This window comes from Tachypleus tridentatus, chromosome 11, assembly GCF_004210375.1.
Source record: "Tachypleus tridentatus isolate NWPU-2018 chromosome 11, ASM421037v1, whole genome shotgun sequence".
NCBI lineage: Eukaryota > Metazoa > Arthropoda > Merostomata > Xiphosura > Limulidae > Tachypleus > Tachypleus tridentatus.
The window spans coordinates 85879589-85894259 of NC_134835.1; the positions used below are offsets into that span (position 1 = coordinate 85879589).

Sequence of the window (14671 nt, forward strand, 5' to 3'; positions counted from 1 at the left end):
CACAAATCCATTACACAATTACATATCATTTCAAATTTCACTGATAATTTTTTTTATTTGTAAATGTAGAAAAATGTATTTCAGCTTTTAACATTTTTTTTTTTTCTTTCTCCCTGGAAAACCACTATGCTGAAGTTGAACAAATGCATAACGTAAAAGGTATGGAAGTTTCAGGTTCAGATCTATTAGGCTACAAAACACCTCCTTCCCTCCAAATCAACAAATATAATTCAAAAAGAAACTCCAGAAAAGTACAAACTGCCAACTTATCATATAATGCAACTCTGAGTGAAAATATTGATTTGTACATGCATTTCTTTCATTTAACTCTATCAGGTATTAAAAATATTACAAGGGTAAGTTCCATCTGGAATTTGATAAAGACTCAAGCACCTAATTTTCAATTCATCAAGCTTTAATTATGCATTCCTCTAGACAATGTTTAGTAAAGAAAACAAAATTTTCAAGTTACAGTTTTCAATACTGCAACTTAATTTTTATCAATCAACTTTGTTTATTGTATTTATTCTCTCAATAGTATTATACTGCTAAATAATTAATATTAACACAAATTAATATGTAAGCAATTTTAACTCAATATTGAGCTTTGTGTCTGTGTATTCATATTCATAAAAACATGTCCACATTGTTTATGTAAAATCAAGAAAATGAACAAATACAAGTCCCATCAAAAGATATAGTATAATTCAAAAGAAAATGTTGCAAATCTAATATCAGCACTGAACAGAAGCCAGCAGTAAATACGTAAAACCAATCATCTTTATAATTTTTGTTGTTGAAAAAAAAAAGTGAATAAAAAAATAATAGGGAACTTATATATGGATTGTGTATAGAGAATACTTTAATGTAGGTGGAGAGTCTCGCAAGATTATAATCACTAGGGACAACATAGTGGGGTATAAAGAGTGGAGAAAGTGAGAAAGAGTTCATACTATTGCTCAGACAGGCAAAGAAGAGAATCTTTCCTCATAGTAAAGTGTGAAAGGAAGTAATTTTGTTTTGGAACTACTTTTTTTTAACAAATAAAACCAAAACAGATTTATATATGGGTATATTTCAGTACGTGTGTGTGTTTTCTTACTGCAAAGCCACATTGAGCTATCTGCTGAGCCCTTCGAGGGGAATCGAACCCCTGATTTTATCATTGTAAATCTGTAGACATACCACTGTACTAGCAGGGGGCATATTTGAGTAAAATAAAAAATACTAACAGTTCACATAAATCAAGTCCTTATTCCTTGGCTAATGGATTTAGTTTTGATAAATTGGAGTAAGTAAAAAATACCTTGAAGCTTATTTGTAAAACTTTCAAAAGGTAATAATCCAAATTTTTGTAATTTATAGTTTTTATAATGGAGCTAATGTCATGTGCCTTTGTGTTCATTCTGCACACATACATACATATATACACACACACACAAATATTTGTTTCTTAACATTCAAAATTATAAGACCAGCACACAAAAATTTGAAATTAAAAATACACTTCCATAAAATAATACTTTAAAGTATAAACAATACTAGTTTTTATTATAGTGAAAAGAATTCTGAAGGTTCTTGTTGATAAAACATAATGAGAAAGAAAATATAAAAATCAACTACTGAAATTATTTCATATAATGAAGGCTCAAATTCAAACTCCCTTTCATACAAAATAAGAAAGACAGTTGAGCAGAAATATACAGAAGGCAAAATAAAGTTCCAAAAGCAGTTAAATATCTAATGCTAAAATGATTTTCAAAGAAGATGTAATGGACAACATGGAGTTAGCAGAAAAACCTAACAGATATTTTGTGCTTCCTTCTTTACTTTCAATTTAAAAAATGTATGGGATATCTGATGTTCCAGAACAAACATGAAAGATTTGAAACCTCTTGTGTGCTGAAAAAACTAGCCCATTGTATATTTTCCTCAAAGACAAAACAAAAAAGGAACATTCAAAATTTGAATAAGTTACAGGTTTTGACAAGTAGTTTTACACAATAGCAATCAGAATGATTATTTATAATTTTATACAAAACGTTATGATTACTAGTACCCAATTGTTTTTTGATAAAAAGAGCATTTCTTATGTTTTATTCTGCTACAACTTCCCATAAAAGCCAACCAAAACTTTATTTTATTTTATATGATTTAACATATTCAAAACTATAAAGTAAAGTGAGTTAGATATACACAACTTTATGATATAATAATAAATTTTCTTTGCACTATTACCATTTCAAATGTGGCAACCTACATTAATTTACAATGTTCATGTACTTGTTTTTAAAAACTTGTGAACTTTAAATGTTGGTGCAACAAGTTATATTTTAGATACTTCAACTAAAAAACAAAATAACCATTTTAAATATAACTGTGAATACTGAAGTCAAAATATATTTCAAATTCTTTAATACACATATTTAGATATGGCAATACCACTATAGGGTTCCTTAGAAGATACAGTGAAAAGTAAAAATATATTGTATATCATTCTAATATCTCTAAGTTAACCTTAGATGAGACACAATAACATGATTTTCTAGACAAAGTGGATCATCCTATGTTTACTCTAAATGTTCTACACACCTATTCAAGAACCAGATTTAATATAAATTGTAGCCAATATTTCTCCTTTGTGGGTCTCCTTTTATAAACAGTGAATTATCCAACTTGTAATCTGTCTCACTGATAAAATGAATTGAATTTTTTTAAAAAGTAAAATGCACTATATGATACTGATTGAAGTGGCAAATTGTGTGAATAGACACCAGAAGGAAAATGCCAAAAATTAGCATAAACACATTTCACACTTTATTTTCATCTCAGCTACATAATGTTTAGTTAACCTGTTATGTATCCACATAACTTTGTTATGGTGTTCACAGAAATACATATAGTAGTCTTTACTCATCACAAAAAAATAAATTTTACTTTTACACTGTGGAGACTAAAGCTTCCCCTTCCCCAAGGCTTTCTATCCTATAACCTTGTAACATTGCAAAAATACTATTTTAAAAGCTTAACATGTAAGTTATCAACTTACAAGTTTATAGGATTTTTACTTTACTCACCTGCTTCTTTGAAGACAGAGCAAAGCATCCATGCAGTTACTGATGTAAGTTCACTTGGTTTAGCCACTACAGTGTTTCCATGAGCTAGAGCAGGTGCCAACTTAAATGTAAGTAAATAAAGTGGAAGATTCCATGGTGTGATGATCCCAACCACTCCAACTGGACTGCTGACAGTGTAGTTTAAGACACCTATCTCAGGCTGTATAACAGCTCTGTAACAAAATGAATTAAGAAACAAGAAAGAGGAGGGGTTTATCAAATTGAAAACCCCACCATATTCAAGTTCTTATTATCAATTTTCAAAAGTTTTAACATATAACAGTGTCACTTATTTCACCTTTAATAGATATTAACTAAAATTTAGAATTTTAAAATGAATACACATTACAAAGAAGCACAAAATTAAAGTGCAACTTCTTACAAATAATGGAAAAAAAGAAGATATTTCTCACATTTTAGCACCCAGGTGTTAACTTTATCTTAAATATTTAAAAATCATTTATAAATTGCATTCAAGAAAGACAACTATTAACTTCAAAGAAATGTTTCAGTTTATGCATTTTTTGAGGGACTTTGAGCATTACAGGTTACAAAACTAATTTTAAATTATAGTAACCATAAAGAATACAAGACTATAATGATAGAATGATGCTTGCTATAGTTTGATACATGTTTTGTACTGTTAAACAAGTTAGTTATTTATCACAATAACAAATGTAAATAAAAGGAAATAAACTTTATGTGAAATGAAGATGATAATTTTACTGGAGTTGGGTATTGTAATCTGTTAATAGTAGTGTATTTATGTTGAATCAGAGGATATTCCTTAAATTTTCTGTAATGAAAATTATCACAATTCTATAAACTTCTGATTCAATATGGTGTCTCATAAATTATGTTGAGCTGGTATAATGTGCAGTTCGTTTTTGTGTTTTTTAAATCAAGATTAACATTTGCACAAATATAGTCTTTGAAAATGTTTATATACTAAATAACTAGATTCACCTATTTATGTGTTGAAATAATGTGTACATGTCATTTCATGGGCAATGTTCTTAAGTGTACAGGGTTTCTCCAAGCTAGTGGTATTAGCAACACACTTTTTTGGTTTTGTATGGATTGTTGTTATTGAAAGCTGAATGAGTAAGCATATCTTCAGTTTCTACTGAGTTTCTTTATAATAGAAATATTCAAACCAGATCTTCTAATCAATTGGCAAATAAATATTGGTAGAGTTTTACCTAAAGAGCAAAGGTTTCTCTTTTTGCTGCCATTAAGTAGGACCTAGCAAATCAAATTTATGAAATGCTTTGAGTAATATAACTATATGGATAACTATTTAGCAACAGAAGTTTTTGGAAGTTCATCCTGGCTTGTATTATATCATTAATGACATGAAAGATTTTTCCAATTCTTTTAAATTTTACAACAATAACACTTTGTTTCGAGTAGAGTAATTGGTTTAATGCACAATTTAGAATATACTTTAATAACAAGTTCGTTGTTTTCAATAATAACATGGTACAAAAAACAACAAAAAAAAAGGACAGATTTCTGGACAGTGTGTCCACCTATGAGCTTTATGTCAGAGTGTTAATTATTAACAAAATCAAAGAACTCCAAAAGAGAAGGGAATCAATGGCTTCAGATATAAAAAATGTCATTGATATTAACTATACCAACTAGCTGGTTCAAGATTAGTTTGAAAAAATTACATAAAAAGAATGATTCAATTAGATGCATAGGAACAGAGTCCAAATATTTAGTTGCTCTTGGTAACATCTTTGATTTATTTATAGTAGAACAAACTTGTGCCACCACTAAAAATTACAACTCACATGAAGTAAGCAATCAGCCACCATACCATATTACAATTTTATGAGAACTGTGATAAGAAAATTTATGAAATGTCTTGATTCAATCTAAATGTCATTTTGTTAAATGTTATACCATGTAAAGTTTATTCTATTCCTAGTTTACTACTTACATTTACTATTGTGATCAGTAACTTCAACTTGTTTAATAATAATTTTGGCATGCTTCAATGTGCACTATTCTATTGTCATAGTTTCATATTAATTATGCCTACTATCATTTGAAATCAGTTTTGTAGCCTGTGATAATCAAAGACACAAGTCAAAATGTAGTAAAATAAACAGTTCTCTGAAGTTGTTCTCATCTTTTTTTGAATATGGTTTTCATTCTTTAGTCTGCACTGTAAACTTTAAAAACTAACAAAAACATTCATAAATAATTCTGCTTATATTTCTCAAAAGTTACTGTAAAAGTAAAAACAATGAGTAATTTGATAATTCTAGGGTATCAATAATACATTTTCAGTGAAAGAGAACAAGAGACTAGTTTTGCGGTTTCACATACTTACACATACATCATATTCCTAAAAGAACAATTAGGAGGAAAATGCACTAAAAGTAGTTGACTTGTGTTTTGCATTATTTAATTCTAATTTCCTTAACTCTGCTTACAAATTTTTACAAACTAAATATTACTTTCATTTCTATTTCAAATGTTTATGGAAGATACTGATATTTTAAATCTTAAGTAGGTGATTTTAAACACTTTAAACATACTATTATTTAACAGATATGAATAGAAGTAGAAACACTTATTAACCTCCAAGATGATACTAGAAATAAGAAACAAAGCCATTTGACTTGAAACTTTCCCTAAGCCACTTTAGTGTTACAAGCATTTCTTAGCAGATTTTTTGTGTGAAATTGAAGCACTTAGCAGAGTTGGAATTACCTATATCTTCTTTAAAAAATATTTTGTTTGATTAAAATAGTTATATCATTTAGACTATTGGACAAATTAATATTGTGTACTTCTTTCATGTGGTACCATTTTGAAAAAAAAAGTCATTTAAATCAAAAGAAAATGGTGTAAAGTTGATATTCTATACTTAAAAGCACTTCTACAAAAGTGAACAAATTACTATAAAACAGTATGTTTTCCTTGATAAATTACTATCTTTCCTCTAATCATATTTGTAATCTCTATTTTTGTTTTTGGTGCAAGATTTTTTCTTCTAATTACACTTATTACTATGCAAGATATAAAAAATAAACATTCAACCTGAAATTTTTCATTAGTTAAACCATGTTCCAAATTAACAAAATACATCAGACTTCTAGCTTTTAATTCCAAAAATAACTAGACAGAGAATAAAGTTGAAAAAAAGATCACCAACTACAAGACTAACAATGGTAAGAGTATTCTAGAAAAGAAACATGACAGGAAAAAAAACAAACCCAATCCATGTTGAGTAGTACAAGAATTCAGGCCAAAGCTGTGGGAGAAAACGTAGCTGTATTAAAATAACATAATTTAGATTTGTGTAACTGGTTAAAACCAATATGAACATGCAGAGAATACCAGAAGGATTCTTACATACAAATTATATCTTCCATTTCTCTAGGGTAACTGTGCAATCTATAAAGAATTTTTACCTCCACACATATGAATTTTGTCTTTTTGTTTCCTCTTTTAAGTATCTTTGATGACCACAAATGTATACACGTTACGACAAGAGCCCAAAATACATAAATGTCAAATTTAATTGATCACTACTGTTTTACTTAATAAAACATTTACTATTTCACAGAATTTTATAATAATTATAAGAAAAGACTACATCTGCCAGATACTGAACACTATCTTTAAATTTACAAAGATCATGTCTGATAAACAATAAGAAATAAAGATATTTCAGAATCAGTTTTAATAGAAATTGATAACATTTACCTATTTTGGGCTTTAAGTAAATTTATTTGAAAACTACCTGTCATTACACTGATTAGGACCTAACACAGGAGTTCTGCTAATTCTTACAACTTATTATTCACATTCTTGTATTTATGCATCCATAATTAGGAATACTGTACAATATTCAACTTAAAAACTTAGGAACAGGTGAATGGCACTGTAAAAGCACTGTTTCACTTAGTTAAAATGGATAAATTAAAAATGTCTCTTTCTACATAAAAAATATTTATGTATATTCATATATATCTGTTGTGTGTGTGTGTGTGTGTGTGTGTGTGTGTGTGTGTGTGTGTGTGTGTGTGTGTGTGTGTGTGTGTGTGTGTAAAAACAAAGTTTTTGTTTTCTTCCTGGCTATCCATTGTGATAAAATAATGTGCAATTCATAAAACAAAATGTACAAGTATTATATACCTTGTTACCTTTTCCTTTTCAGAACACCATTGTAATCAACAAAGAAATGTATATCTTTGCATCTAATTCTCTTGGTTCTTCTGTATGATCAATATGCTCAATAGGGTTGTGCATACTTGAAGCAAATTTATTGTTTCTTTAGTAAATCCATGTTTTAAATTATATGCATAAGAACTCTTAAAAATATATATATTTTTTAATATGTTTAGTATCATGCGGTTCTTGACAGGCAACATTACATTGATGCTCAACAGTAAAAATCTATTATGGCCCCAATGAATTCTGTCATGACTCCCACTGTTTTGAGCCTACTATTGGTTCTCTTCTTATTACTAAATAAGTAATTTTGAATTCAGATCCTGATTTGACCACACAATCAGCTGTTTTTTGTATACACAGATAAACCCACAATTAACTTCATGCAACTCTGTTGACTGCAATAATTTAGTAGTTTAATTTTAATTGGCTTAGGTTAATTACATTACATGACCAGCAATATAAGACATTTTGAATTATGTTGTTGTACCTAAACATGAAAGGTTTATAACTAAGAAACTAAATCAATGTGTTAAAATTTAAATTACAAAATTAGCTATCATTAGAAAATTCAGACTAGCAAAAGGAGACTTAGTAAATTTTATGATAACAAAAACAGTATTTGCTGAGCTACTTTCTGCATGACACAAGGCCACAATGGCTGCATTATTAATCAGGTCATCACAGTTCAGTAGTAAGCTATGAACATATTTTCAGTTTAGCCAGGAAATATTTGTTTTGTAGACAGAAAAAATACAATTTGGTCAATAGAAATTAACTTTTATTGTCCATTTTTGTTATAATAATAATAATTAAAAGAGATATGACATTAGCCTACTAACAGCCCTTGTACATTTTTCAAATGTGAAGGACTGAAATTGTGCAACAAAACTGTTAAAGACATTACACAATCCTAAACACGTCAATTTATGACACAGACAAAACAGGTTTCTTAAGTTAATGCTCTTGCAACAGGCTTGTGCATTTTACACATCCTTGTAACCAACATGTAAATAACTTATAGCCAGGATAAAAAAAGTATGCATACTATAACTCTGAAAAAACTTTTCATATGCTCACAATACTTGGCAAGCTTAAAGTAAACATTGCACATCCTTTGTAGATGAAAATTAGAACTTTTAATTTTACTGAAAGACTTGTTGTAATGTAAATATATGGAATCAGAATGCTGACTTCTCTGAGTGCAAAGTGATTTTCATGCTAAGATTAAAAATACTTTTCTTCTTCCAAAACTTCACAAGTTTCATTTGCATAATCTCTCAAATTTCCCAAATAAAGATAAAATGTTTATTTTGTCAAACATAACTCTATATGGAGTTAATTAAACAGACCTTTTAATTCCCATAAAAAAGTAGGACATGCATCCAAGTTACTTTTCTTTTTTCTATAAAGACTAAATTGTAATAGGAAATCACAAACACTTATATTAAGTAGCTTAAATCTCTTACTAGTATATACTTATTTATACTTTATTTTACTACCCTTTCAACCATGCCTGGCTAATGATGCTGCCACACAACATGCAAATCACTAAGCAAAAGTGCAACTCACATTAATGTAGTGAATTATATAATGCACAAATTGCTCACAAGCATATTTTGTGAAGAATTAATACTTTTCATTATCTTACCTAATCTAACCTCATAAGTTTCTAATTTTTTACATTTTAGTTACTTTTATAATAATAAATAAAAAACACACATGAAAAATAAGAAATAAAGTGCTTACCTGGGTCTTCTTTTTCTTAGCTGTTGACTTTCAATACAATTAGGACATTTTTTTTTATACAAATGGTACTACTACACCAAAGAATTTTTTATTTAATTAAATACAACACTAGAGCCTGGTGGATTACACCAACCTCATGACCCCAAACTGACCAGTTTCCATATCACAACTTTTAATATTTTGTGTACCTTCATGAAATTTTTTAAGCTATTAGTAAACATTTCAAGTCTTTTTTGCTGACAAAAAAATCTGAATCTTTAATAAAGACTATGTACGTTAAATTTTTATTATTATTTTACCTAATCAAATTCAATAAGATTCTACTTTTTAAATTTAGTTACCTTTATAATAAAAAAATAAAGAACACTTGAAAAACAATAAATATATTTACCCGGGTCTTCTTTTGTTTGCTGTTGATAAAACTTAAGCCCATTTTTTATAATAATGATATTATACACTAATTTTTTTATTTACTTAACTAATGCAACTAAGAACACAGCATAATAACATGCATAAAACAAACTGTCCTAAAACTATCATAATTGTTCTGACTTTAACTGTGCATTAATTTTTTAAAAATTCAACTAAGTTTGTCCATGTAATTCCCATGAAAATAAATTTGAAACTAAACAACAAAATAGACAGTATCTTTACAGAAAAGAATGTAATATTTTATTTGATAGATTAAAATTTGACTTTCTATTGGCTATGAATAATAGAAATCATTAGAGAAAACTATTGGTAATTTGTGAAACAGAATGTAACGTGGGTACAGCAAGTGGGTCTCTGATTTATGGCTCATAAAAGATAGGATTAAAGACTATAAAAATTAGGCTTCACCCAAGTAATAGCTATATTTTAATAAATAATTTATATTAAATTCCATACTTGGTTAAATGAATTAGAGGAGAGCCTGTAAAGCTATATGAGAGTTATCTGTACTAGCTATCCCTAATTTAACAGTGAAAGACAGGAGGGAATGCAACTAGCCATCACCACCCAGCACCAACTATTGGGTTACTCTTCTACCAATGAATAGCAGGATTTACCATTACATTATAATGCTCCCACAACTGAAAAGGCAAACATGTTTGGTGGGATGGGGATTTGAACCTGCAACCTCGTATGGCAAGTCAAGTACCCTAACAACTAAGCCATGCTGAGCCTTTAGAAAAATGAGAAGACCTACAGATCAAAGCTCATAATTCTCATACAAATAATTTTTTACCCATTTCCTTATAAAATTAATAACTCAAAATTTATATTACATTTGATTTATTAACAACATTTTGATATTAAATTTAGTTTGTGTACATGAATAATAAAGTAGTTTGATTAAATTTTCAATGTAAGTTTGTAAAAGGTTATGAAATGCACACTTTGATCTACCACTGCAAAATGGTTAATAAAACATTAACTCTTTTCCTAACTGTCACAGATCAAAGGCCATGTCATTGCATTTGTTGACTTGCATTCAACATTTTATTTAACTACTGTTTTATGAATTTATGTCAATAAGTTTGAAATTAAATTGTACATTACAATTCAAACTTTAATATTATATACAAGTTAATTTCTTAATTTAAAAGAACACATCTAAATATAAATTTTAGCGAGTCATATGTTATGTTGAATGCAACACTTTAAAATTAGATGTTTGTGATATCAAAATACTAAGTCTATAATTTTGTACATATTAGGAAATAAAATTACTAATAATGATAAGCTGGAATATAAAATAAGAACCTTACATCTCTTTATTTCACTGAGATATGGCTTATGTACTCAATCAAAGAGTGGCCCTGTTCATTTCTTTCCATTTTTGAAAACGGTCCACTTACTTCAACATATTACATGTGAATACAAATCAACAGCTTAGAATGTCCCCCTAGTAGTTTCTCAGCCATTTTAATCTGTAAAAAGGCTACCATGTTCTTTCAAACCAAGATTTCAAGAATGTAGGTTGTGTCTATACTCTGCTCAAAGTTTCATACTTTTCAAAATTTAAATACCTCTTAGTATCTAAGCTTAATAGTTTATATTGGAATTCTATGGTATTAATGTAGTTATTTATGATTTTTTTGTTTCTTCAAATATATATATAAATCTAAAGAAAATTTTGTTTGATATCCTCCATGTACAAAATTTTCAAAAAACTTAGCAACTTATGTCCAGCAACAACAGAGTACAAAGTTCAAAGTCAGAAGAGATAATTGTTTACTTTACTTCTTGATTTATTGTTGGATATTTTAAGAAAAATAAGTTTAATAATTTATTTCTAAAAAGGCTAAATGACAGTTTTATATAACTGGATACATGACCTGAGTGCACATGCACCATGTCAATGCAAGTTATATAATGTTAACTAAGCATGACTGGAAGGTCAATGTATTAAAAAATAATAAATATATATGTAAATATATAGTATTATGAGACTTAAGCTACTTATATTAAACATTTGTATTTTCATGCTATAAGATGTAGTCATTCATCCTAGCACTACAAAAACAAATTTATATTTATTTCCTAATTGTTTTTATGATGGTTTTGAGGTTGGTCAAGTGACAAACCCCCCACAATTAGAGTACAGAAAATAATTTGAAGTCTTACTAAAAACAAAAAAACAAACATATTTAAGAGGTTCCAGAGATTACACAATTAATATTAATATTTGAGATTTTTAGGATAAAGAACAGTTTTCTTAATCATAACATGTAATCACTTTGCATTCAGACTAGTATTGCAAAAGACTATTTTCACAAACAAATCTTTGCTAAAACTATTTCATTAAAAAGCCTGATTCTTTGTATACAAAATACTTATAACCTTCATTAAAAAACTATCAAATTTTGTGAAAATACACATGTTGTAACAACGTTATAGTGCAAATACTTAATATGTGCAAACATGTAGACTAACTTGTGTATATTACGGTGAGCCCATAGTGAAAGGGTTAATTAAATTCCTGATGAACTGTTTTGGAATCATGTACAAAATTGAATAAGAGTGTACGTATCAAAGTATATTATCTTAATATATCTCTAATGTAAAAGTTTTTTAGTAAATTAATTTTCATCCCCACATTATACAATCTACAATGAAAGCTTCCTTTGTTTAAACTATAAATGTATACATGTGTTTTAAACCAGATGCTTCTTTACTCATGTAAGATACAGGTTATCTAAATCAAGACATTTAAACCTTTTGTAGTTAAATGAAGTAAATACACTGTAGCATGTCTTATAATACTACATCTTAAATATTATAAATAATCTTACATTTCCTTATCACTTTGGACAGTAGTTGCAAAATGGCGAAGGTTCAAAACAGCTCGTGGAATGTCAATTGTACGAGCTTGCCAAAGTGGTTTCCCTTGATCTTTTGATTCTGCTTGGGCAAATTCCTCTAACCTGGATTCTATAATGTCACTTATTCGATACAAAATTTTTGCACGTTCTACAGGACTAGTCTTTGACCAACTGAAAATAAAAATTTGACAAATTTTTATTTCTGTACAACTTCAAGGTGAAAACAAGAAATAAATGATCACAAAAGGGTATAATACCAATTTTTTTTTCACTGCATTAATTCTTACAAAATCAACAAGTATAGCTGATGCATTTTTAAATTCAAATAGAGAGTAACTGTTATATTAAATAGCAGTTAATTCTGAATGATTTTCTAAGATTACCACATGACTAACAGGCTTTTGACCAAATCAGATTGATAGTTATCAGAAATAACAGAAAAAATTATAAAACTTAAATAAACATTTTTCTTTAATGAATATGGTATTATAGTGAATATCAACACTTGTTGAGAATTTATGAGCCACTATTACTGATTGCAAATGTTCAACCAGCAATTCTGAGCTGTGATCTCTTAATATACATTCTACTGTAGTTAGTCTTCCCAAATTCTAAATTCTCCTGTAAATTAATGCCTTGACTTTGTTTAAGAACTTCAAAAGTTTTCCAACAGCACTAACATTAATGTGTACATTAAAGCTACTGGAGCAAGGTTAAGAAAGATATTGCCTATTTGAAGCATTACGAGATATATTTTATAACTAATGTGTATGTATATCAATTTATAACAAAGCTTTAGAAAAATGTTGTACACTGTAAACAATGTTTAATATGTATGATCTTTTTCTTAATACATAAATAACAAACTAAAATGAAAATAACAGTTCTGAGGTAAAGGTTGCCAAACAATATATCTACATTACTTTTAAGAATAAGAAAGAAAACAAAAAGATTTATGGCAAAAATCAAAGGAACCATTATTTATTTTAAATTAATTTAACTGAAGAGATAGGTTCAAAGCTAGAGAAAATATAATTCATTTGAGACATTGTAGGAAATGTTTTGAAATGTACCTTTACAGTTACATTCATTCTTTTTAGGTCACTGATTATGAAAGTAATTTGTAGTTGTACTGGACACTGGGGGTAGGAAGTTTAATAAGGTCTTAACATTTTCATTCTCTTCAGTAAGCTTGCACCCATGATTTTAAATTTCCACGAGAGTATCTGATTCAGAATTATACATCGGCTTCTTAAAATAAAACCTGCTTGACAAGGTATGTGTTTTAAAAATAATGAACTCAACATGTTGGTAATAAATGTTTCACTCAGTACTGTTTGAAAGTAAAGTAGTTTTTAACTACCAAGCAAAAATATAAACAGGTTATATTTTACAATAAAAAAGAAAAACAATACTCGTACTTAAGATTAATACTGGAAAAATGACTTTTCTTCACATTTAACTTCCTTAGTAACCAGTTAAAATGTTTTTACTCAGATGTGTAATTAAAAAAATTAGTAACAAATGTTACAAATACTTACATTTTAAAGCCATATTCTGCTGCTTCCACAGCTTTCTCCATCTCACTCTTCCCACTATCTGGAACTTTCACCCATGTTTTTCCAGTTGATGGATCAATGCTTTCTATAAATTGATCTGATTTGCAGAAATGTCCATTTATGAAATTCTGCACTTCCAGTATACAATTATTCATGACTGACTTCAAGCAGATTTTAGGTTTGTCTGTAATATACAAGGAAAGAAATTGAAATTTATTCTTTTTCTCTCTCACACATACACACGAATCTGGAATTTACGTAAACATTTAAATAACTCACTAAACCACAGCACAGGCAAAGTAGCTTAAAATTAAAAAATATTTAAAACCCAGTTGTGGGCTATGCCCATTGTTTATAGCAAACAGAAATAGCTTAATAAATTACTCCTTTTTTAAAACATATGAGCACTTTCATAATTTTCATCTTATATTTAAGAAAAGTAGTTTATTCCGAACTAAGGAAAAGTCATCAAATTATCATCACTGCTTTTGTTTTTAAGGGAATAATGCTGTGTTTTGAAAATCAGTTTGAAAATGAACAATTCAAAAAACATTTTGTTACATTTTGGAAAATCATGAGACCAGAAAACAAAACAAACAACAAGCAAGACATATATATTTTAATCAGCAAAACTGAAAGTTTCTGGCTGGAACTAATGACAAAGGCTTCAGTAGAAACATTGACGACATAACGTAATGTTTAAAAAGAACAAGGAACATACTTGTTCATCTCAGCTGTTCATCCT

General features: G+C 28.4%; 1 protein-coding gene across 1 annotated transcript in view; it reads right to left on the reverse strand.

Moving 5' to 3' along the window:
* LOC143232670 (2-aminomuconic semialdehyde dehydrogenase-like) overlaps positions 1-14671 on the reverse strand; it is a 42268-nt gene that overhangs the window by 23974 nt on the left and 3623 nt on the right. Inside the window, exons 2-4 of the mRNA XM_076468370.1 lie at positions 13909-14110; positions 12338-12538; positions 3078-3289 (exon numbers count right to left, since the gene is read on the reverse strand). Of these exons, the coding sequence (XP_076324485.1) occupies positions 3078-3289; positions 12338-12538; positions 13909-14081 (586 nt within the window). The 5' untranslated portion in view covers positions 14082-14110. The remainder of the gene's footprint in view (positions 1-3077; positions 3290-12337; positions 12539-13908; positions 14111-14671) is intronic.